The sequence below is a fragment of the Epinephelus fuscoguttatus genome, linkage group LG11 (genome assembly GCF_011397635.1).
Source record: "Epinephelus fuscoguttatus linkage group LG11, E.fuscoguttatus.final_Chr_v1".
NCBI classification, from domain to species: domain Eukaryota; kingdom Metazoa; phylum Chordata; class Actinopteri; order Perciformes; family Serranidae; genus Epinephelus; species Epinephelus fuscoguttatus.
This window is the reverse complement of record NC_064762.1, coordinates 7,013,139-7,039,905: the sequence shown is the minus strand read 5'-3', so window position 1 is coordinate 7,039,905 and position 26,767 is coordinate 7,013,139. Positions and strand designations below refer to the sequence as shown.

Below are 26,767 nucleotides of genomic sequence, written 5' to 3'. Positions count from 1 at the left end.
TAACATATAATTTAAGAGACTGTGGGAACATGTGAAATGATTTCTGGAGGAATTTCTGACTTTAAAATTCACTTTATTAGATGAAATGTCCTCGTGTCAGTGAGTGAGCACATGTCCACCTCATGTCCTGGAGGTTCTGTGTAAACTAAACCTTGTACCTTATCAAGAACCTCAGTGGCCCCGCGCCCCCCTGCACACAGCTGTGAGCAATAAGCCTCCCACCCCCAACTCCTTCAGCATCAACCTTCTGAATGCGTGCGTAAAAGGCGAGTTTACCGAAACCGGTTGGCTGGGCGGCGCACACACACACACACACACAAACACACACTCGAACCGGTGGATGAACTTCAGCTGGATAATGGATTAACCCATCAGACAGATAGCAGAAAACGCGCAGCATACTATGAGCTCCAGATGTCAATGTATTGGAAGAAAACACCCACCCACCCACGGCGGGATGACTCACAGTTTAAAGTAGTTGAATAAGCGGTCGCCGGTGCGGACGGGGAGATTCTGCGTGGGGTATTTAACTTGTTTCTGCTACTTAAAGCGCTTCATTCCAAGGTTTTAATGGGGCACAGGAGCTCGAGCCACCACACGGACTTGCTGCGCGAGGCGCTGGTGCCAGATATGGATAGCGCGCGGGATACCTCCGGACGCTGGTGCGCATCTTCATAAAGTGCGACACTTGGACACCGACGAGGCCAAAAACTTGATTTGTCCCGAGTCACAGCTGCAGGCACACCGGAAGACGAGCAGGACGAGCTCCGCTTCTCCCCAAACACCGAGTTAATTTAAGGAGAAGAGTTTGAGAAAAGCTCCAAAGTACTTTTACTTTTTTTTTTTTTTTTTTTTTTTTTAATTTAAACAATCTTCACAGGAAGCTTTGAAGATGCGTCAAGAGGTCGCGAGGAGATTTCACGCGCTGCTGGTGACTTGGTCGATACTTGTCGTTAGTTTGGGGACAGGGTTTCCGACCAGACACAAGAATGTCGCCCACAAGGTGAGTTTTATCCACAGATTGACCATGTGTGGGGTTTCTGAAGTTTAACAAGTTGCAGCAACAAATTTCAAAAAGATGCCAAGTTTTAAAATCACACCTGCCGTTAAAATTAAACGACTTTCTTCGGTCAAATAATTAGCTAGCTTAATGCTGTGGTGCACCTTTGCTAACTGAAATGTTTTAAAGGGTTTGTCCTCTGTATTTTTAATTACAGTCCCTTCATTAATGTCAACTAATACTTTATAAGTAACTATTTCCAGTACAATAAAATCACACCTGCCTCTACAAAACTACTTTTTGGGTCAAATAATTAGCTAGCTTAATGTCCTGGTGCATCAATGCTAACTAAAACATTAAATGGTTTTGTGAGATTTATCGTTAATTATAGTACATTATTCATTAATGTTGACTTAAACTTAATATTTTTCATCTTTATTGTTGATTAACTAACAGCACCTCAACTCATAGTCTTAATGTTATAAAGTTATTTACGGTACTATAAAATAAAAAAAAAAATTAGCTATCTTAGTGCCTTGGTGCAGCTATGCTAACTCAGTGTTTTAATGTTTTGTGAGATTTATTGCGTATCACATCACGTTCATTGATGTCGACTAATAACTTAATGTTAGATAAGTTATTGACAGTTCTATAAAATCACACCTGCCTCAACAAAACAACTTTTTTGGATTTAAATAATTAGCTAGCTTAATGTCCCGGTGCCTCTATGCAAACTAAAATGTCCTAAAATGTTTGCTGCTAATGCTAAAATGTTTTTTTTTGTGAGATTTATTGCTTAATACAGTACATTGATTAATGTTGACCACAACCTAATTTTTAAACATCTTTGACAGTTTTATCAAATCACACCTGTCACTTACAAAATAACTTTTTTAGGAGGGTCAAATAATTGCCTATTTTATGGCCTGGTGCATTTTTGCTAGCTAAAATGCCCTAATGTCCACTGTATTATCAATGACAGTACCTTTATTAATGTCAACTAATAGTCTGAAGTTTACAAAGTTATTGACAGTACTATAGAATCACACCTGCCACTAACAAAACAGCTTTTTTTTGGTGGGGGTCAAATAATAAGCTACCTTAGTGCCCTGGTATAGCTATGCTAGCTAAAATGTTTTAATAGATTTGTCAGCTTTTTTACTAAATACAGTGTCCTCGTTAATGTTGGATAATAAGTTAATTGTATGATATTATTATAAAACCACACCTGGCACTAACAAAACGACCTTTTGGGGGGGTCAAATAATTGACTAGCTTAATGCCTTGGTGCAATTATTGCAACAAACATCCCTAATGGTTTTGTCCTCTATATTTTTAGATAAGTAACCTTCATTAGTGTCAACTATTATTCTTCATTTTATAATATCATTGAGACAGCTGGCCCCAACAAAATTAGCTAGCTTTATGCCTTGGTGCATTTTGCTAACTGTTGTAAAACATCTCAAATAGTTTTGTCCCCTTCATTTTTAAATACAGTAAAGTTACCTTCATTAGTGTTGAGTAATACTCTTCAATTTATAACATTATTGGCAGTATTAAAAAAATCACACCTAGTGTTGCAGTGATATACCGGTTTAAAGGTATACTGTGATATAAAAGTTGACGGTTATCGCACCGCGTACATTTGCTTGTCTATGATAATGAAATAAAAAAAGTACTGACATTGAATCTCCCCTTTATTTTAGTTTTTTCTGAGGGGAGCCTTTTCACACATACTTCCATAAACAAAATGGTTTAAGTTTCAATTATAGTAATCAAATGTTTGTCTGCCAAAAGTAACCCTTCTGTTTCCATTCCTTTAAGGCTCATTCTGACTGATAATAATGTAAATTCTGTAATACCGTGAAACTGCGATATTTTCTGAGGACAGTTATCGTACCATTAAAGTCTTACTTTTGTGTGTGTGTGTGCGAAATCATTAGCAAACAAAATGCCCTGATGCATCTATGCTAAATAAAATGTTTGTGAGCTTTATTGCTTAATATAATACCTTCATTAATGTCGACTAATTGTTTTAATTTTATATTATTATTAACAGCATCATAAAATCACACCTGCTGCTAACAAAACTTTTTGGGTGAATTAATTAGCTAGCTGAGTGTCTTTGTGCATTTTTGCTAACTGTTATATAGGGGTGAGGGGGAAAAAATCAATACCAGATTGGATCGCAATATTTTTCTGTGGCAATATCATGTGGATGTGGACACCAAATATTGATTTTTTTCTTATATAAATTATTAGCATTGCAAATACTAACAAAAATTTTTGGTAGCCCACTAGATTTATAAAATTAGATAAAACAGATGTTCACTAAGTTTTGCTTTGGGGTTAATTAGCAGAATACATGTTATCGCAATACTCAGCATATTGAAACATAATTATACATTACTTAGCTAGCTAAATGCCCTGGTGTGTCTTTGCTAACTAAGATGTCCTAATAATTTTGTCAGCTTTATTGTCAAATACAGGACCTTCATTAATGTCGAATTATAATCTTAAATTTTGAAATATAATTACAGTAATTAATCACGAAATAAAAACAAATAACGTCAAGTTTTGACGTGAATGAAGTAAAATAAGTTTTCATACTTATGTTGGTTATCAGCAGAGGTAGAACCAAGTCAGTGATTGTCAAGTCCCAAGTGAAGTCAAGTCATAAACAAGTCATAATGCATTTTTCACCAAAAGTAATACCATTTCAACGGCATAGTCATAATATACTAAATTAATGCTGTTTGTTGCGTCTTTGTCTATAATTTTTGACCTGAATGTTATACATACAGAAATAACTACCATTGTTGTCTACTGCATAGTTTTTGTACGCAAACAAAATGATCTTAGTATAATTTTTTTTTCTCCAACTTGTGCTGAGTAAAATAACGTTAGTTCTTCATGGTTCTCTCCTGCAATTTGATTGGATGCTGCCAGACTGGTTCAACCTAAGTGGATCATCTGGAGAATTAAGTGTCGATTTGTAAGGAATGATTAGCGTTAAGGTTAGTTGATTCAGGAAATGAAGGGAAATGGATTGATTTGGGTTTGGGTGGAGGTATCAAGTATTTTCAATTCAAAAGACTCAAGTCCAAGTGAAGTGACAAGTCATTGGTGTTAAAGTCTAAGTCGAGTGCAAGTATTTTTTTGATTTTGTCTAGTCTGAAGTCATTAAATTTGTGACTTAAGTCTGTCTCGAGTCCAAGTCATGTGACACACCTCAGTTAAACCCTAACCCTTATTACCCAGCAACTCCCAAAACTCAGTGATCTTTCAGGGACTGTGGTCCGGGGTCACAGATCTGATTGAATACAGATTTCAGTGTTACATGTCAAATTTGAACACCTAGAAGAAAGTGGAAGAAATGGTTTGTCCAGTCACTGCTCTTTTTCAGTCGTTCCCCTCAGTCAGTTTCCATCAAATGACTCAGTCAGTGAAGTGACAGAGTTTCCTCATCAGCGCTCTCCTTTGTTGCACGTCTCTGTCCATGTATAGTAAGGTTTGCCATCACTGGGCATACACCCTGCTACAATAAATCCAAACTCTCTCTACACACAGGCTGCGCAGTGTGTGTGGTGTGTGTCTATGGGAATGTTTGTGTTACACACGGACATATTTGGATATCAAAGTCTGTTTGTGTGTGTTTGTGTCAGGGTTCAGTCTTTGCCTTTGAACTCCCCTTCTTGTGTGGCCTCCCATGGATGCCCTATTGGGACTCTCTCTCATCATCCGTCTGATTGATGTCAAAGCAGAAAGAGACAGAGAGGGAAAACAGGGAGGGAAGAGGAGAAGGGAATGATTAGCGAGGGAAACGAGTCTCACTGTGGCTGTGCGACTGTTCATTTCATTCACCAAAAGGCTGCAGTCGGTGACTCCGTGCCTTCGCCTGTGACCTGCTGGATGCGTAAGTGGTGGATGGAGAGGAGAGATTAGCAGAGGAAGAGAGAAGGAGGAGGGGAGGCTCAGTAAAGCGGGTGCCCGGTAACGAGATGCTTATGTAACCAGAATAAGGCGAGCCCTCTGCATCCCTCACACTGCGGCTCGGGGTCAAGTGTCACTCATCTGATTGTTTACATTGGCTCTTTTTTGTGTTAATGTGGAATTTCCTGTTTTTGGTTTTACCCCCATCGCTCAGCGAGGAAGGAGAAAAGGAGAAGGAGGGGGGGGTTTGACCTCTTTTCTAAATATTGGGACCTGTTTAGCCTGACTGTTTTGTACCCCCACTTCCCACCCCGACCTCCACAACCTCACCCCGATTCCACCAGGCATGCATTTGTTGTCCTGTTTCCATTTGCAAAAGACGGCGATCAAAGAGCGCCCATAGTTTATTGTTCTTGTGTAATGGTTTGGAAACAGCCAAGTGCAGAGGCCTTTGATATCTGCGGGCACATAAATCAGGGCTGCCACACCGCCTGCCTTCCCAGCCTGCCCCCCCACCCCACCGGATCCCGTCCCTGCCCCTCACCTCAGCCCCCTGCTGCCTGCCCCCATCCCGTCTCCCGACCCCTCTCTCCCTGACCTGAATGTGTGTCACCATCGGCAGTAGCAGTGACAGTAGCCCAAAATGGATCCAGTCTTTTCAGCGGAGTGAAAGGAGGATGAATGTGTTGCCAAACGGGTGGATTTAATGTTTGTCTGAGAGGAGACCAGGCCGAGGTCCCTCACTGCACCCAGATAGTCTCCCTGTTAAACACACTGCATGCCGTCAGCCGTCGGGCCTTTGATCAGAAGCGCCCCACTACCGAGAGGAGGAGAGCAGGATCAGAGAGAACGAGGGGGAGGAAGAGGGGAAGAGGAGGAGGAGGAGGAGGAGGAGAGTGATATACAGGGCGAGAGAATACAGAATCCAGATGTGTAACAAGACGAGATGAGGAGGGTGTGAAAGTATGTGGCCTCTCTCGTGACTCCAGACCTCGTGTGTCTGCAGGAGTGTGGAGGTGCTGGAGCATGTGTGTGGATGTTGGTGTGCAATATTGTCACTGACGGTCAGATCTGACGGTGATGCTTTTTAATAACAGGCTGGTTAAAGGTTAAAATGGAGCGTCATGCTGGAAGATTTTCAAAATAAAATATGATACCAGACACAAGACATTAAGGTGTAACAGAGATAAGCTGAAGCTTGGGGCCTTTAGTACTCACTATGTTCACATAGAGAAGAGTGTCATCAGTTAAAATTGAGTGTACAATTTAATTTTAATTTTTGAGTTGTTAATGTATGCAGTGAAACGTCAGCTTAATATTAGAAATATGACATAAAAGAATAAAAACTTTATTTAAAGATCCAGTGGACGAGGTGAGGATATAAAGCGTTTCTCATTTTTTCAGAATATAACAAGTGATGTTGAAAAGTTCTATAAGGATCTTATTAAAGAATAATTTTATCACCGGATAGATGGTGTTTGCATGAAACTAGGAAAGACACAAACAGAGGAAAGAGGCTGCAGCATGTGGTGGCGGCCAGCTGGTAACAAACAATCTCATATTACAGTTAAACAGTGCACTAAAATATGTTTCTGAAAACAGTTGTCGAGAGAAAAAGTCAACTCAGTAACAGAGTGTTTGTTTATATTGATCAGTGCTGCCTAGTTACTGTTTCCTGTTCACAAACTCACTGTTAGAGCCAAACAGTGCACTAAAATATGTTTCTGAAAACAGCTCAGTAGAGAAAAAGTCAACTCAGAGTCTTGGTTGATATTTGATCAACACTGCCTAGTTTTACCACTTGATCGGAGTTTGGTTTGTGTTGAAAGGTGGAGCGGGTCTGTCTCTTGAGACACTTCTATACTCTATCATAGCAATACAAACATGCGGAAGTACAGCCTGTAGTTCAACCGTCAGACCAAGAGCCAGCAAAACGCTGTCTGCGTTTCGGATCATCTGACAGAGGGGAGCAGGCAGATCAAGGCAAAGTAAATCGGCAAAGTATCCCTCATCCCATTAATGGGTATGTGAGCTCTTACAACATCCACTTCATTGCGCTGTTGAGCTGCCTGCTTGTGTAGCTTCGAGCTCCAGTGCTTGTTTCTGTAGGATATGCTACCTTGAACAAGGGAACTTGATGTGTCATTTATCGAGCTGTGTGTCAAACAGTATAATTTTTCAGTCCAGCTCAAAGATGCCGCTTTAATTCACCTCCTAAAACTTCACAAATTTACTTTTTGTTTTTCGTTCAGATTCATCTGGTTCTTTGTCAGTTGAATAGTTTCCAAATTCGTTTGTAAAGTTGACAGGTTAGTCGAACTACCAATATTAATTATGTAGTTATTTTGGGGTGCAGGTTTTGCTGCTTGCTGTCTTTATTTTTTATATGTTAAAAAATGGGTACCACTGATGGCAACCAAAAGCCAAGAATTGGCTGCCAATGTCTCAAAATGGCTGCCAATGGCATCCGAGCCCTGCTAACTAACCAAATAATTACCCTATGTGACACTTAGGACTGCTCTTAATGGTTATTTTCATTACTGACTAATCTGCTGATTGCTGTCTTGATTAGCGATCAACCTTTAGTATGTAAATCATCCGTCACAGTCTCCCAGAGTCTTCAAATGTCTCGTTTTGTCTGACTTACAGTCCAATAATCTAAAGATACTCTGTTAATGATGAAACTGAGAAAAGCAGCAAATATTCTTTTATTTTTTTGTCCATTTTGTTTGAAAACATTAATTCATCAGTTATAATTATTATTTGCCTATTGTTTTTTTGTTCATCAATTAACTGATTATTGTTTCAGCTTTACTTACATCATAACCAGAGCTGAAAACGGACCATAACAGGACTAATTTACATAAAAACAATAGCATTTTTGTTGTTCTATAAATCTAAAATACATTAAATGCATGAATATCGACCCAAAAATGTTGTTCAATTTGACATTCTGTTAAATTGTAAACACATTATTTAATAATGTGTTAAAACTTTTGTAGAAAGCGGGAGCGAGTTTGTGCCTGAGAGTTTCCAGCATTGCTATAATTATTCTGTTTTAATGGGATGTTGAGTTTTCTTGGCAAAAAAAATGTGGTTAACAGTCACATTTATTGGAACATTTGTAGTATTAATATAGTAGTAGTAGTAGTAGTAATATAGTAAGTACTTGTAGTGGATTAAAAAGAGACAACGCTTAAATATGCCAAAAGGTTATCTACTTGTCACCACCAGTTTACAGATATCTGGGGAGGGGGCCAACTTCTCTTCATCCGTCATTTATCATGCTTGACAGGCTTCTCCTCTAAACAGGCATTATGTGTTCATATGCTTGAATTTGACCGACCACATAACTTCTTTATGGGACAATCGCAGGCAGTCAGTGAAAAGTACGCCCTGTTCCAGTGGCCATAAGTATAAATCATCAACCATTTGGTCATTAATTCAGACATTTCTTCTCCTCTTTAGCCCTCTGACTGCAACCGGTTTGTTCTGAGCAGACCGCAAACTGGCTCGGGTCAAATCATCAGGTCTGCTCCAATCACATGTGCGAGCCAATTTAGCATTTCCAGGATGATAAAGACATGAATGAACGGCAGACCAGGGTTCATTAGAGGGTTTGGATTTTGGTTTTGACCAGTGTCAGGCATGAAACAGATACGTGTCCTATTAGACATGAAACAGACGGGAGAATCAGACCAACTACAAATCCATTTTCAGTGACTATATTCCAGATACAGAACATAAATCTACAATTCCCCGCCATTATAATGTCATCATTAATCACCATTAATCTCAGAGATCAACATTTCCTCCCGCTGGGCTCAGTAACTGTAAAACCTGAAAGGTTAAATTAAGTGGCGTCCGTAGTGGCGGCAGCACAGCAGGTTCAGACACGCTCGCACCAGCCCAGGGGTCCCACGCCTCCCAGGCCCTCTCATTAAAGCTAAAAGAGGATCTCTCTGGCACAGGCCCCTCTTTGTCCACGGCCTGGATGCCATGACTGTTGTGGGAAAAAAAAAAATGAATGAAATGAACGAAGGCTGGTTGGTCACTTGGCTGTTCAGTTGGATTGGATGCCTCAGGGGCTTTCTGGAATTGCTGACCAAGCTACGAAGTGGTACATGGTTTCAAGGTTTCTTCCTGGAAACAGAGCACTAATTGTTTTTTTACTCAACAACAGGGCTGAACAGTTAATTTAAATATTAGCGCAGTATGAGCAAATGTAATGTGTATATCGCAGGAGCTGCAAAACGTGCAAAAATCACATCATATTTTCAGATATTTTTCCGTGAAAATAAAAAGCAAAAATTACTAATCCCACTGAAATCGCTACTTAAATAGATTTTTCCCCATATAATGCGGCCTTCCTGATCAGTTAGCCACTTTTTTTGTCATGAACCCTGAGGCAGGTACTGTTGTCTGTCTCAGCTGCTTTTGTTCTTTACATTATTTAAGGTGGTGTCTGCACACAACCAGCGCAGATGCAGAAATCAGGCTTTAAACTTTACCCTAGAATGAGCTGTTCATATCTACATAGGGAGCGGGTCCTTGTCCATGGAGTCCACCATGTTGCAGCATCATGTTTCACTGGCTCTAGATAGGGGCGTTCGCGTTTTCTTCTCGACCACCATCGCATGAGGTCCCTCCACAACGAGCTGAAAAGTGTCAGAAAGACACTGATTTTTGACATGAAACTGCTTCATTCAGTCAAGCTAAGTGGAGCTACAGTTACAGTTCGACTAGGCTTTTTAATTGGACCGCTGTCCTTGTCCCAGTATACAAGCACGGGAGGGGAATTGTTTAATTGACTGTAGTATGTCTGACTCCGTTAAGATTGATGGAGATCAGACTTTTTCGTCGCCGGTCATTTTGACCGACAGGGTCATAAAAATCCGGTCATAATCTATTTTTACCGGTCATTTTAATTTTAATTTTTAAATGATAATAAAGATATTCAAAGACATTTAGTTTTCATTCGTTCGTTTTTCACAAATCCAACAAGCAAGTTATAAGTGTGCATTAATAAGGACATGAACGAAAAGATGAACAGACATCCACACACCCGTGCCATTAGGCTTCGCCCTGGACACACCGGACGGCACTAACGCGTCACTAACGTGTCCGGTGTGTCCAGGGCGTTATGTAGTTATGCCTGTAGGCTTGGTGACACAAAATTGAAATTGTAATGAAGTGATTATGGTATTGAAAAATGTGTTCGGTTATGCACTGTTGTGTTATTTGAAATTATAAACACGGTATTTTCTCCTCACGTTCCTCAGTTTTTATTTTGAAAATTGGCTGGATTCTCTCGTCTTTTCTGTGTCCGACTTCCTGTTTGGTACGATCCACTCGATCCAGCTTGACAGAAGCGCTCGCTGCTCCCGTGAAAAATAGACCAGACGCCGAAGTGAAGCGCTGCCTCCGCGGGCACTCCGCTCTGCTCAGCGGCCTGTGTGGACAGTCATATAGGTTAACACGGGCGCTGACTGAAAACTGCCTCCGCTGCTGGGCGCTGCGCTTCGGTTCCGCATCTGGTGTGTCCAGGGCATTATGTCAACAACGCTACATGAAGCAGATGAATGACTTTTTCTCTGCAGTGTGAAAACGGCAGCCACTTAAACCACTGACTGTGCACTCCGCCGCCAAGTGGGCAGGGGTGGTAATTGCAACCGCTCAAAATGGCCGACGGCCTTCAGATTTTCGGGTCATTGTTGTAAAAAAAACGGTCATTGACCGAGAATATCCGGTTAACGTGACCCCTGGTGGAGATATGCCCCCTTTCAGCTTGTTAGTATTGGACCTTTTTCCTGTTGACCCATTACGTCACAGACCAAACAATGGACAAACAAGTTAGCTACGGTTAGCTAACAGCTAACTGGTAACATGGTGGACAACTTTACAGCTCTGTACATTTGGTCCGTCCAGAAAGTCACAGCTCTGGATGTAGATTTCTCCATGTTGTTATTGGCTTCTTCTTCTGTTACACATTTAATGCTATTCAACTTCCGGGTCAAAGCCCGGGACGGAAACTGTGGAGCATGCTCAGGCCAGTTTGGGTCTGATTGACTGTATACATGCAGGAGTCACATGATCTGGGTTAGTCCCACTTTGAGAAAGTACAATTTCAGTCGGACTAACATGTTCACATGTGTTGTAAAAGTCCAGTTTTATTCGGACTGACACAATGAATTGATTTTCTCTAGTGTCATTTAAACGTACTGAGTGTTTTTTAACAGTTTAAATCACTGTGTCTTCCATAAAAATGTGCTTAAAACTCTTAAAATGGCACTGAAATATACTGGAATCACTTGACCTTACATTTGTACAGAAAAATATTTTTATTGCACCACAGATAGGACACACATATTTTTTTGCGAGCATTCTTTTTAGTGAAAAACAAAATCAAACAATCTTAAACATCCAGGCTTCCCAACTATTTGAAATGATTGCTCACTGTGTTTCCAACAGTTCTTTAGCCATCAAACATTGGTGTTTTGTAGCAACCTGTTGCTTTTTTCCAACGGGGATAGTTGCACAAAAAAGAGGTTTTGTGCTGAGACATCGCTGCGTTTCCTGCCAGGATAATGTCACGAAAAATTGTTGTTTTTTACTGAGACAACAGTAGGTTTCCTGCCAAAAAGTGTCTATTTTAACCAAGATATAACTGTGTTTCTTGCAGGCATAATGGCTCAAAAACTGGTTGTTTTGCTGCGTTTCCAGTGCTCCCAAAATCGGGTATTATAAGCCAAAACGTGTTCTGTTCTTAACCATAACCAAGTGTTCTTTGTGCCAAAACCGAACCATACAGTGTTGTCATGTATCTGTGGTTTGCATAGAAGTACAATGCCAGCATTTCTTCTGGCGACTGGGTCGATATCTTTCAATATGAAATATGTCAGTGCTTGATTCTGATCTTTTACGTATTTTGAGGTTTGTACATATACAGCATGTTTGCACAGCAGTTTCGTGTGGTGCTGCTGGACGTAACATTTACAATAACCCCACCACAACTAACTTCTCTCGATGTCTTTTATCGAATACGCAGTAAAAAAGTTGATCGTTTCTTCTCTAATCATAAATAATTCCACTAGATCATTGTCCCTGGTCCAGATAAAGTCTTTATCTTGCGTCTTTTCTTTGTCTTTCAGGGTCATGGCCACCAGATTCACAACGGTGGGGTCCAATACGCCCCCGAGGCTTTGGAGCAGCAGAACCAGGTCCAGAGTCTCCTGCCTGAGCCCCACAGCCACCAGAGGAGGTGGTCCCACCCACAGCACCGCTCCGTTGGTGTCCTCCCTCAGCCTGAGCCTGAGGAGGAGACCAAACCCTTCATCCTGGATCTCAAGAACTTTCCAGACCTGGCCAATGCTGACATCAACTCGCAGAACCCCAACATACAGGTGAGTCTGGAGAGGTGGAGTGACACATATACATACAAGAACAAGCTCTTACAGCACAAAGCAATGCTGTATCCATACAGTAAATAATAGATAGCCAGTTATGTGTTAAAATTAAACCATTGGTGCAAGGAGAACCAGAGTTCTTTGTCTTTTATTGTTTAAAATGATTTATTTCTTTAATGTGTAACAAAATCTCTCGGTCTAATCTTAGTGACGAGGCTGCGTCTCTTTGTGCTACTATTAAATTAAAGTGTAATAAAGAGAAACAGGCTCTGTAATCATAAGTGTTAGCCATTAAGTCCTCATCATCTCCGTCTAAACTGACCCAAAAAGTTCTTCTGTTTAACTTATCTCAGGGCAGTTATCCTCTCCAACTCTGGTCAGTGTAATCAGGATGTGGTTAGAGGGACATAACGATGCCGGCTCGTGTCTACATCAAGCTCAGAAACCGATGAAACGTCTGATGAGTTTTTCATGAAGCAGCATATAGACCAGATGTACCATACTCTGACCATAAGATATATCCAGCTAAGACAAATGAAAGCATTTCCAATCATCATAGGTCTTTCCTAACTGTGAAATTAATCCCACAACAGTTAGAGAAAGGTTTCCCCTGTAGTCCTGCCTGGTCTTCACATCAGCTGAAGTGGGCCCTTGGAAGTACTGTAGCATCTAGGATGAGTCATATCGAGGTAATGAGAGGTAGTTATCCAGAATAAAAGCTCACATTCTCTCCCTGAGACTATCGTTTGGTTGGCTGGATGCTCATGCTCACGTCTGGCTGGCTGAATCAGACGCGGGGAGCGGGATCGCTTGATGAAAAAATTCTCCACCGAATTGAGTCAGTTGATTTCTTGAGAGGAGCTCGTTACTCGAGCTGCACAAAAAGTATTGTAGGAACTTTTTGTGACAACACAGCAACACTTGCAATGGCTTGTTGTTTGTCAGTGTCTTCTACTCGCTGTCAGGGCCGCTGCTGGTCATTTGGGTCCCCTAATTGCTTTGTTGTGGTGTTTTCATAATCAGCGTAACATTCTTGTTAAAATAACTATAAATAGATGATAAGAAAAACTGAACTGTCCCATTACTCACACACAGTGTCCGAAATTAACTTTGACTCATCAGCCAAGGGGACTGGTGGATGAAAACGTCCACTGGCCAAATTAATGTATCGCCTTTTTGTGTCACATATGGATTTATTTCAATTAAATTATTGAGATAATACTGGATGTTAATTGTCATTATATGACAGAGACAACTGACTCTATTAATAACTATATTAATATATATTGAATTTCCCCTCAGGGGGATTAATAAAGTAAATAAACTTAAACTTAACTTAACTTAACTTAACCTTAAACTTAAACGTAACTTAATAATAACCTAAAAGTGTGAGCACACCACTCAGCGAGTTTACTGAACCCAGCGATGAGTGCAGCTCAAACGTGTCTGACGCCCTCTCAGACACAATTTGGTTTGAGCTGCAGGAAGGGGCCGGAAGAGTTGATGCAGTACGTATGATTATGATTATGATTAATGATGATCATATTTTGCTGTTGGGCGCATGATGTGTGTGCCCATAGCTGTGGCGCTGTTCACTGTGAAGTCATTTCTAAGTTTGGTTTGCCATTTACACTGCAATTTGTAGTCTTGGTTTGCGAGTTTAAACTTAACCTTAAACTTAAACGTAACTTAATAATAACCTAAAAGTGTGAGCACACCACTCAGCGAGTTTACTGAACCCAGCGATGAGTGCAGCTCAAACGTGTCTGACGCCCTCTCAGACACAATTTGGTTTGAGCTGCAGGAAGGGGCCGGAAGAGTTGATGCAGTACGTATGATTATGATTATGATTAATGATGATCATATTTTGCTGTTGGGCGCATGATGTGTGTGCCCATAGCTGTGGCGCTGTTCACTGTGAAGTCATTTCTGAGTTTGGTTTGCCATTTACACTGCAATTTGTAGTCTTGGTTTGCGAGTTTAAACTTTTGACTGCAACTCTGATTTCTCATATGAAGACATAACATTTTGGGTTTACAGAAATTGTACTTTAAGCCAAACAACAGATTCATGACGAGACGAAACCATTTTAAAACGTTTCAGAGAAAAGTTGCAGCGGTGTGAAGTGGCCAGTCTCAGCTCGACTCAAGCCGGCTGATGGTGTCACCTGCGACTCAGCTTGTCAAATCGCCGATAATAACAAGGTGCAGTATTGCTAATTAGAACGTACTCGTCTAAGGACACTTGGACTTTGTTATTGTCTCATTTGAGGACATTAGAACTTGAACAGATCACACTGCTTTGTTGCATTGTTTGCAATTTTGTTTTTGCGCAGCCATGTTCAGGCACTGAAATGAAGAGTTTTAATCTTGAACAGTGACCCCTAATCCTTAAGGCCTGGACACACCAAACCAACGTCAAAGAACTAGCAGCGACAAAGTCCAATTACTTCGTCGCCTCACGTGCGAAGACTACAGCCAATGGCAACTAGCTCAAACATTCTGCGGCTGCAAGAGCGGAAATAACTCTCCATACCAGCGGCAATCTGCATTCATCATTTAAAAAAGGAAAACCTGAAAGACCGACAGGACAGAATCAAGATGCTAGTTTGCTGGTTAGCACATTAAAAACACAACCTGATGTTTAAAGAACAAACAATATTTACGGTGCGCCAGTGAACAATAATACAAACCATTGGAAAACGTTCCTGCTAAAGAGCTCAGTGGCGAACAAGAAAATCTTTCAGAATATAATAAATTTATTCCAGTCTCACACCCTCCTGATTTTCAGCCGTTTGCTTTCTTCACTTCCGTTTCTCTTCTCGAGTTAAACTGCTAATCAGAGTGATTTAATTCACTGATGTTCTGCTGCCAATTCAACATGCTGGATCGTCCAACAAGGGCGGACGAGGACCAAGTGGTGCAGGGCGAGAGACGCTCACCGACAGCCTGACATAGACCAATGATCGACCATCAGCTTGGTGTGTCAGGGCATTGTCATGTTCAGGCAGCGAAATAAACAGTTTTCTACTTTATTATACATTGACTATTAAAACTTAACCCATTGTCCTCATATGAGGACATCATGTTCTCAGAAGCTCCCTCCTGTTCTAAGACAATGCTTAATTTTTTATTCTTATCAGGTCCTTTTAATCCAAAATAGCAAAGAGAAATTTAAAGTGCATACCAAACGAAACTTTGGGTCTCCGGAAGTTAAGAGAGAGAGATGCTCAGCTCCACGAATATCAGTGCTGTCAAAGATATCAGTGACACAGATGAATGTGTTTTGGGTTACTTCAGGTTGACACTGTCTCATTTTCTTTACAGGTAACCATTGAGGTGGTGGACGACCCCCAGATGGAGGTGGAGATGGACCTGGCCAAGGAAAAAGACTGGCTGCCCTCCTCTTCCTCCTCTTCCTCCTCACCCTCTTCCACAGTGGATTGGCTCGGAGGCAAGAAGCTTTTCTGGCCCCTTTTCTGGAGTTACACCGACGCCGATTCCAGCGAGGACAACAACAGCCGGTCAGGCGTGGAGGAAACTGGCGAGGAAGAGGAGGAGGGGGATTACTCCCAGGATTACGGCAGCGAAGAGCCCTTACCCAGCGGAGTGGGCGGAGACTGGGATACGCGTTGGAACGAAGGCTGGGATCCAATGCAGAGCTACTATGGTAAGGTTTGCCAAGTGGTACACTCGCCGTCTGCTCGCACAGCCACACTGCTATTTTAGATATGACTTCATCACACTGATTATGGCTTTTAAAAAATTACCAAAATGTATCCTGTGGCTTTCACTAAAGACAAAAAATGCAAAAAGGGAAAGTATGGAAATGCAATCAGTGAATTTATCATATCGAAAAGGGGAAAGGGACAGTGGGAACGTCTGGAGGGAGAGACAGAGAGGAGCATGGAGAGGGAACAACAGAGCAGCTCAGGAAGGCTGCACGATAACTGTCTTCACAGTCAAAGGGAAACAAACGACGCCAGCATGCGAGGCAGCATGAGCACTCGACCATCGGGACATTGTGGGTTATGGGCACTTTGAAGTCGACACTGGTCGTGCTGGTCGCAGAGGCCTGCCTTTTGAAGATGGGTCCGATGCGCTCGCTAATGGCAGCGTTAGGCCGGCACTGTTCCCTGGGACAAAACAGCCCTCTGCTTGTGGACAATTAGAGGGCAGATTTGGAACACAGAATGACAGGGGCCATTCGGCCGGCCCTTTCATCCTTCCCCGGGACCCCATGGGCCCCCCAGACCCTGGCGGCCCTCACTGCCCTCTGCGGCATGGCCTTTTGAGCCAATTCAAGAATTTCGGGGGGCTTTCAGGGCTCTGCATAACTTTTACAGCTCTTTTTCCACTCTTAATTCTGCCGTCCGCTGGTGGGAAAACATGTTGTGTCTCAGCCTGCACACAACACTGATTCAGTGGTAAAGATAGTAAATAATTAGAGAGAAAGAGAAAGGTGTGTGTAGTGAATGAAAGGGAGAGATAGAAAGAGAGAAAGAAAGAAAAGTTTGATGGGCTCGGCCAGTGTGTGTGAGCCCTACTGTAGATCAGAGCGCAGTCGTGGGCTCACCACAGCATGAGGCTTTCATTCTTCAGAGAAACTTCCCATCAATGCAAATATGTGCATGACTGATTTATTTGTTTTTGAAGGTTGTCGCAGCACAAACCTCTTGTGTTGTATTGTAATCTCAGAATGTAAGAGCAGGTGGCTGTTTTTGCTCTCTAACCTTTCCCTCATCCATCATGCCAATATATAGATTTTATCCATCGTGCATGCAGCCGAGCCGGCAAAGAGCAACAATGCCTATTAAGTGGTCACATCTAAAGACTCGGTGAACATAAATCAGGGATGTCTGCCTTAGCTTCTTCTGTAATTAAGACTCTCCTGAGACCTCATTCCCGTATGGCCACATGGCGAGCTGGCAGCGCCCACAAAGTAAAATTGGGCGCTCGCTACACCCAAGCTGGTATTTCTGCACCCACCTCGCCTTTAATCAAGAATGACTTGTTTTCAGTGTTATTAACACCACAAGGAAACATGGTGCGGAGGCGGACAGCCACAGCACAGCTTCTCGCTCTCTAATTTTACTGAGGCCTTCTTAAAAAGAATATGGGTTAGCATGGGAAAGATTGGACCAGGGGAAAATGATCATTTATATGGACTGAGACAGGCCAGGATCTCCGAGAGCTTATTCTGGATTAGACTATTACAGCACACACTCAGGTTTTTCCCTTGTATTCATAATTTTAATCAAACTTTTGAAGCTGTTTCCAAATTATTGTGATCTGTGCCAGAGAGCATGAAGTAGAGCTCCTGCAACTGCAAACTTAACTGGGTTCGTTCCAACTGTTTTGGCATGTCTTGTAGGGTAATCATGTCTATCTGAACTTAACGTTGCATGTTTGCACTCCAGGTTCCCTCATTTTGAAGTCAGTGAGTTAATGGTGAGATGTCTTAATAGAACAGAATAGAAATAGAGTAGAAAGCCTTTGTTGTCATCGGACAAAGAATATAGAGCGAGATTGGCTGCATCAAGCTGTTGTACATGTAAAAGAAATAGTAGACTGGACTAAAGAGTGTTTCACTAAGAAGCAGTGGATTGCACCTGAAGAGCAATATAAGTTCATATGTGCACCAAGAGTCACTGCGACTTTGCACGCCGCTGCTATCTTCATCCTTCCTTGTGTCTGTGATCAACAAAAGTTTATGAGACTTCAACACATTTAAGATCAAATGAGGTCTGCTGTTAACACAAGCTCAAGAGACTTTCACATTTTGTTTTACAGCATAAAACGCATCAGTAAATACTAACACGAATTAATTTTGAAGCTTTAACATGTTTTAAAAGGCAGTTGCTGACAAGTGGCTAAATGAGACGACAGAACGTCATGCAACTGTTGTGTTTTCATTTATAGCCTAATGTTAACTTTGTTAGTTTGTTAGTTTGTTAACTTTTAACTTTGTTGTGATGATTGGCTTCAAAAATCATAAAAGTGATTTTCATTTGTGGAGATTAACTTGCTGAGCAAAACATGCAAGTATCCAACTCAATCTCTCTCCCAGCTCATCAAATGCTGATGCTCGCTCAGTGGCCCTCGGCACCAGATCAGAGCCACCCTTGGGCAGCGATATGAGACACAGTTTCTGACACCGTGGGCAACTACCACAGTATAAAGAGCAAGAAAGTCCGCTGTCAGTGGAAGGGGAGGTGAATGGGTCAAACAAACTCTGGTCTTTTACCCAGGAGCCCGCCGTTCATTTCCCATCCATCCATACATCCACTATTGTCGGCTTATCCGAGGCCAGGTCGTGGAGGCAGCAGGCCAAGCAAAGCACTCCAGATGTCCCTCTCCCCAACAATGCTTTCCAGCTCCTCCTGGGGGATCCTGAGGAGTTCCCAGGCCAGATGAGATATGTAATCCCTCCAGCATGTTCTGGGTCTGCCCCGGGGCCTCCTACCAGTTGGACGTGCCCCGAACACTTCTAACTAGAGACTCCCATGAGGATCCTGAATGGATACCCGAACCACCTGAACTGACCTCTTTCGACACGAAGAAGCAGCTCCCTCTGGATGTCCGAGCTCCTCACCCTGTCTCTAAGGCTGAGCCCAGACACCTTTCGGAGGAAACTCATTTCGGCCTCTTGTATCCATGATCTCATTCTTTTGGTCACTACCCAGAGCTCATGACCATAGGTGAGGGTTGGGACGTAGATGGACCAGTAAATCAAAAGCTTATGGTGCAGCGCAACGGGAAGGTTCGTTTCCCACGTTAAACCAAATTCAATCAAGTTATTTTAATGACATAGTGTGCTAGTATGTGTAACATGCTACGCTAGCAGCGTATTTCACGTTAGTAACCATTTTACTTATTTTAAGCCATACAGTGATGTTTTTTTCTTTTTTAGTAAACCCAAGAATTTTTTTTACGTACCTTTTAAGTTTATTTTGAAAAACAGAGCAGAATCTGTACATTTCCTGTGAAAACAAAAGTGTATTTTAATACAATGACGCAACGCATGTAACAAGCATAAATTAACACGCCCTCCCTGGGCATCTAGAACTGACGCACGAGGGTATCCGCATCATACTTTGACGTGCAGAGCCACTGACTAAACGTCAGTATTTGACAAGTTGGGATGAGAAATGTGTTGAAGTCTCATAAACGTTTGTTCACCACAGAACTTATTTTCTGCAATAATCCAAAATCCAGTGGAAAAATCCCACAGGCTTTTTGACGAGGGAACGAGGGCGATGTTAACCTGGGGTCCTACAAAAAAACGTCATGCTGCAACACTTATATTGTGCTTGCACACACAGACACATATGTGCGCACCAGGGTTGCAACGGTTTGAGATTTTCATGGTACAATAACTGTCCCGGAATGTATCGCAGTTTCACGTTATCGTGGTATTACAGAATTTATGTTACTATCAGTCAGACTACCCTTAAAGGAATGAAAATGGAGGGGTTATTTTGGCTGAACAAAAGGTTTTATAACTACAATTGAAACTTGAAACCATTTTGTTAATGGAAGTTTTGCCAGTTTAAACCTGTGGTGCTTTTTCTTTATTTTTATTGCAAAAAAAAAAAACAGACATTGTTCTATAATCTTAATAGAATCTGATGAATATTTACAGAAGTGCAAAGTGAGTTTTGATTCACGTGAAACACAGAACAAAAGCTGAGGCCGAGTTTGTGTCACTGACTGTGTTTGAACTTTTGTCTCCACAGAGAAGGAGACAGATGACTGGACTCCGTGGACGCCCTGCTCTGTGACATGTGGTAACGGTGAGAGGAAGAGGACCAAGTCCTGTGGCTACTCCTGCACTCTGACAGAAGCCTCTAGGTGCGACCTGGAGCCTTGTCCTGGTGAGATTATATTTACTTTTCAGGAAATAAAAAAACAAACCGAGGCCAGAGTGTTTAGATGTTTTTATTCTGCTTCCCAGCTGGTTTTAAATCTAAATAAATCTCTTTGTAGGTGATGTCAACACTGTGGTGAAGCCTTTCCCCTTCGAGATGGAGAATGGTACAGAGCCTTTTGGGACAGGTGAGTGTTGTAATGGTAGGTTAAAGGGACAGTTCACCCCAAAATCAAAGCTAAACATTTTTCCTTAAACCTGTGTGACATTTATCATTCATTATTTTGGTGTGAGTTGTCGAGTGCTGGATAATGGAAGTAGATGGAAGTAGATGGCACTTGGCTCAGGCTGTTCTCATGCACTTTATGTACATTTTCCTACGAAAAGTACTGAAACAAAATTTGTGTAAAACCCACATATTCTGGGAGGCTGCAATCACGTGATAAATTAGCTGATGGGAGTGCAGAATGAAACTGGGTTGCTCAAGGTCGGAGGTTAGGGTGGTGGATGGGTCATAAAACAAAGGACTTTCCCCAGGAGACCGATGTTCAGATCTGGGAGAACTCTGAGCAAACTTTGACTAATTTCATGTCATATCGTCACCATGTTTCTTTTCTAAAATCTAACCACAGTGACTTTACTTACCTAAACCTAACTGTATTTTTCCCATTAAGTATGTAATGTCATTCGTCGAGTGCTAATTCATAGAATATCACATAAACCATTGTATGAGGATACGTTGCTCAGCTTATGGTGCTCATAGTGCCAAAAAAATTTGAAAGACTCCTCATCAGTGTCTCTTTCCAGAAATCATGATCTGGTTACTCAAGATAATCCACAGACCTTGTTGGGAGCAGTTTCATGTCGGAACTATTTTCTTTCTACTGAACTACACCCACCAACCAAATCACTTCACAGAAGCAAGCGTACATCTACTGCTAACTCACCTAGCACCACTGAGCTAGCTAACAGTACAGCTTAGCTGAGGAGGTCGCCATTGATGTTTACATCTGTCACAAGCAAAGTTTATGAGTAGATGCACACTTCCTTCTGCATGGTGATTAAGTTGGCGGATGTGGTTTGGTAGAGAGAAAATAGTTCCTACATGAAACTGCTCACAACAAGGTCTGTGGATTATCTTGAGTAACCAGGTCATGATTTCTGGAAAGAGACATTGCTGTTGAGTTTTTCAAATGTATTTTTTTGGCACTTTGAACACCACAAGCTGAGCAACATATCCTCAACATATCCTCCTACAACAGTTCCTATGATATCCTACAAATTGGCGATCCACGAGTGACGATACATACTTAATGTAAAGTTATGGTTAGGTTTAGGGAAACAAACATGTTGATGATGTACCTCAAAATGATTCAAAGTTCACACAGTTCTGAACACCGGTCGTCTGGGTAAAGTCCTCTGTTTTGTGACTCATCCACCACCCAAACCTCCAACCGTAAGGGACCACTTCCTTCTTTACACCTGTCATTTCTGGCACTTTGAGCACCACAAGCCAAATGCCATCTAGTTCCATTATACTAGGGAGAAAGCAGCCTATTTCTCCAACACTTGCCAACTCACCCTAAAACAAACAGCGAGTGACAAACAGCGCTACAGATAGGAGGAGAAATATGTGTTTTGGATTTGTGGTGAACTGTCCCTTTAAAGGATCAAACCATCCTGTATATTTACTGAACAATCCTTAAGTTTAACTTACTGCGATAAAGTGTGACACATGATTTCACGCAGTCTTGCTGTCGTCTCTCCAACAGATGTGGACAGCTGTGAGAAGTGGCTCAACTGCAAGAGTGAGTTCCTCCAGAGGTACCTCCACCAGGTCCTGTCTGAGCTGCCCAGCTGCCCTTGCTCCTACCCCCCCGAGGTGGCGTACACAGTGGTCAGCGTCTACGATGAGAGTCATGGCCGGCAGTTCCGCTGGCGTGATGCCAGCGGCCCCAAGGAGCGCCTGGACATCTACAAGCCTTCAGCTCGTAACTGCATCCGCTCAGCTCTTTCAGGCGACTCCTCTACTCTTGCAGCGCAGCACTGTTGTTACGGTGACCGTGGGCGGCTGATCACGAGGGGAAAAGGCGCGGGCACGCCTAACCTGATCAGCACCGAGTTCTCACCTGAGCTGCACTTCAAAGTGGACGTGCTGCCCTGGATCCTGTGCAAGGGAGACTGGAGTCGCTTCCATGCTGTGCGGCCGCCAAATAACGGATTGAGCTGCCCAGAGAACCCCCACGAAGACGTGTTCATGAATGAACTGGAGGAGGCCAGGGAGTACTGAGGGACCGCAGCCAAAACTACCACTTCACTCAGAGAGTCAGAGGGCCCAATCCTAATTTGAGAGGAGACTGCCTACTTTAAAAGTCATGAAATATTCCATCTTAACGGTGCATCATGCATCAACCGTGCGTGGACTGAGAGGAAGTGCTCATTTGTGATTGGGAGATTCGAGGGGCTTAGGTGTGACGGTGAAGTGTGGCTGTCTCAAGTTAGGATTTGGCACAGTGTCCTGATATCAGGCTCAACGGAACTGAACTGAATAACAAAAATGGAAAAAAATGCAGTGTTCTCCCATCGCTTGCCAACCTGTTCCACATCTGGCATAACATCAAGCTCTCTGTCTTTATATTCAGTCCACTCTCCTGGGTGCGTGTAAGCATGATGTCAACCTACTGGCTTTTTTTGACGGTGTCCTGGAGCGCTTGTGATTGACATTAGCAACATATGGTAAACATCCTGTTTGTGCTTCTTGTAGGTTTTATTATGTATGAATGTGGGCTGATTTTATTGATGAAACAAACACATGCATGGGAAGAGTCCAACAGATGAATATCTCATCTATGCTGCTACAATATAAATCCTTCAGGTATTCAGGGGGGACAAGACAACAGGACATCAGTAAACCCAAAAGATGCCACATGCATTCACAGTAATGTACATTCAGCCAGTCTTTTGGGAAACTAAAATTAGTAACGTTAGGAGAATTTGGGACCTCAACCAGAGAGGTAAGCTAAACAGATTTGAAACGTTCTGCTGTCGCTAGTGAGAATTACGAGAGTAGCCCATTAGCAGTACTGTTACGGGAATGGCACATTTGATTTCAAATGTTTTGTCACACAGATTGATCTCATGTGTTTCCTCACATTTCCATAGCCAGGACGATGTGTGATCTGGGTGCCAAAGAGTTAAAAATCAGACTGTTGGTGCCTGTGTAAATCCAGCCTCCTAAGTCTCTACGGTGCAAATGTAGGAAAGTAAATAAATAAATAAATTCTGCAGTGACTAGATTGTGCTCATAGATCTCTACGATGTTCTCAGGGGGACTAACTGACCATGATAAAACAAATTTGTTCTTTTACCTCGACAGCGGAGCACTATTGGGACTAGTTCAAAGTGTTTTGGGGTAAAGATTAGCAGGAGGGAATCGGATCCAGAAAGTAACTGACGAACACATGATGCTTTTTGTGCAGTTTCAGAAAGCAGTTGCAACCCTTATAACTGAAGAGATGTCGATGCATTGTGTGTGGTAGGAAGATGTCATTGCTGCTTAAGCTGTTGGCATAGGGTCTTTGGGTTTATGTACAGAACCGGACTGGACAGAAAGGACGTTCCTGAGAAGTCGTGTAGTCTGAGCCTTTACCCTAGGTAACATAGAGTTCAGGTAAAGGCGACATGAGAGTAGTCACCATTAGCTGATACTCCATAAGGTGTAGTGCAAAGTATGGAAACAAAAGTCATATTATTTTGACAGATCAAAATGCTTTAGGTGATTCAACATAACCAAGTAATTCACACCCGCCCAGCTAGTGACTTGCATATTAATTAGCTATTGTCTCTTCTTGACTCTGATGTCACATGCATGACTTCATTGTCCAGCTGGCTTTAGCACTGGTTGACTATATTGCTACAAACCATCCCAAAATGTCATTTCAGAGTGCTTTCACACCTGCCCTGTTTGGTGCGTTTCAATCGCACTGCAGTTCATTTACCCCCTAAGTGCGGTTCGTTCTACAAAAAGAAAATCAAACGTGCTAGACTTTATGTTGGAACATCGTGAGGCATCCCAGACGTGGCGTCGGTTGTCGTCTACTATGACACACTACACGAGATGAAACGATGGACTATGGCGTACAACACTCATTGTCGTTCACGATTCATGCCATCGCTGTGTTGGGTTATAATCGGGCTGATATGGTGTAGTGTGTACCCAGCATAACCCTAACCAATTTCACTCCTGTTGCCTAAAGGCTCATTTGTGCTCCCCTTACGTACGAAAATATACGTCCGTTTCAAACGATGTTACCGTCACTGCCCACATACTTCCATGCGTCCTTTACGTTGGCATGGATGTTAACCAATATATCCACCAGGGGGCAGCCCAGAGTCAAAAGTTTATGACAACAACAAACTCAAAAACAAACATGGCGACTGTGGAGGAGATATTGATGATGGACCTCTTGCATAAAAGACAAAAACAGAGGCAGCTTTGTAGGAGGCGGTGGTCGGTGAGGCCGTTAAATACATCGTGACTGGAGGACGGAGAATTCTTTTCTCTAGTACTGCCGATGAGAGAAATTGATGATGAGCGTCATTTCCAGTACTTTAGGATGTCCGCCGGGGCATTCGATAATTTGCTTCGCCGGGTGGCCCACATCCATGTGTTTATCCCGGTGTCCAGGAGAAGTAACATCATAGAGATGTTTGTAGTTTCTAACTCGCACAGCCTTTCCTCAAAAAGTTCCGCCACTGTCATTTCTTCTTTGTGTCTCACTAGAGCTACGTATCGAGTAGTGACAGCAACACTGCCCCCATGGTTTCCAACGGTACTGCTCCGTTTGGCCCGTATCCATAAGCTTTATGGAAATTTGCAGAAATACGGACGAAATGAACGCAGAGCACGGCCAGAAGGCTCCGTCCAGATCCGTATTTAACGTTGAGCATAAATGAGCCTTAAATCGAACCGCCAATCAGTGGAAGAGCAGGGCCAGTCATACATTTGCCCTCGAAGGAAAAAAAATTTTGCTGCATTATGCTAATTTTTTTCCTAGGATGGCAAAGACATGACCCACCCTACTCTTCTCTGAGTGGCTGTGGTCGTTGCTTTCGTTTGTTGGATTGACTAGGGTTAGACAACAGGAGTGAGACTGATCAGGGTTAGGGCAGGAATTTTAGAGTAAGCCTATCAGAGGCAGAGTTGGGCGGGTCATGCCTTCGCTATCCTTGGAAGAAAAACAACAACTAACAAATAGCACTACACCCCATATCAGATATGAGCAAAAAACCCAATATGCATCTGTAGTAAAATACATTATGATGGAATTTTTACGATCTTGTTTGTCAAAATGACGGATAACGAGATCGTCTCATTTGACCTCTGGATTTAAAAGGCTCCTGTTGAACCATAGTCACAATAGTTTTTAGCAGCGCAGCAGCCGCTTTGTCAAAACTCTGCTCCTCACTGAAAACACAGAGGCCGTCATCTTCAAACGAACTTTGGGAGCCGTCCTTTCTGTCCAGTCGAACTCTGTGGATGTTGGCTCCAAACCTTTTTTCAGGAATTCTGCTTCCAGACGTGTTCATGCAAACATGCATTAACATGTTGGAATCACCGATTTTAAAGGAAGGCACTTTATTTAAGGTATATATATTATATATATACAAAAGAATATATCAAAATGTACTCATGTTTGCCATTTGTTGATGATAGTGTTATTGTGAAGGGAAACTCGCCAGAAATGCTGCATTGTTCTATGAAAGTGCATATATCAAGTGTTCTGTTGAGGAAAGCATGATCTTTTGTGATTTCTGAATCTAGTATTACATATATGGTGTTGTACAGTATTTATTTGTCTGTTCTCTTTTTTTTAAAGTTTGCTTTGAGATGTCTCTATACTCAACATGGTGCACTAATCTGACTGAGAAATGAAGGCACCCGTTATCAAAAGGGAAACCACTCGCCTCGTATCACTTCATACAGCGACATCAAGTGTTTCATTCTACTTTGTACTGCAGTGCTCTATGAATATGTTGTTGCAATTATGCTGAAGAAATATATAAAGAACTTGCATTCATCATCTGACTTCTTCATGTGTCGTTGATTTTTCCACACTTTACACACTGTGTAGCGGAGCCAAGCATAGCATCGTACGGCAGAGCTGAATTCCTTCAGACTCAACCGAGCTGTTATACTCCTTATTGACTGACATACCAGACTTTTCCGTACTTTTCCCCTCCAACAGAACAGGTACAGTAGGGCAGGCATTCCTGTAAAGTGCAAACGTCCTTCGGGCTCAATATGTAGCGAGCCAACAAGAGATACTGTACCAGAAATAATCCGTGCAGGTTTCTCTTTCAAATAACCACAAATGTTTGAAACTTCTTTCGTATCAGGATATCAGCAAGGAAAAGTTTTATACTTAACACATCACTTGACATTTTGGGAAATAGTTAGCTTTCTTGCCGAGAGTTAAACCTACCATACACTAAAATAATGTAAAAACACTTTTAAAAGACTAAAGTCTAAAGATAATGTTACACTGTGCAAAAAAAA

At 42.2% G+C, this 26,767-nt stretch overlaps 1 protein-coding gene across 1 annotated transcript; it reads left to right on the top strand.

Annotated features, from left to right (window-relative positions):
- The first annotated feature begins 213 nt into the window (after window positions 1–213).
- On the top strand, window positions 214–26,235 carry ism2b (isthmin 2b). The gene is made up of 6 exons (XM_049590146.1): window positions 214–1,003; window positions 12,085–12,336; window positions 15,666–16,008; window positions 20,078–20,215; window positions 20,328–20,396; window positions 21,981–26,235. The coding sequence occupies exons 1-6, from the start codon at window positions 893–895 to the stop codon at window positions 22,496–22,498; spliced, it is 1,431 nt and encodes a 476-aa protein (XP_049446103.1). The 5' UTR covers window positions 214–892; the 3' UTR covers window positions 22,499–26,235.
- Window positions 26,236–26,767: the final 532 nt, after the last annotated feature.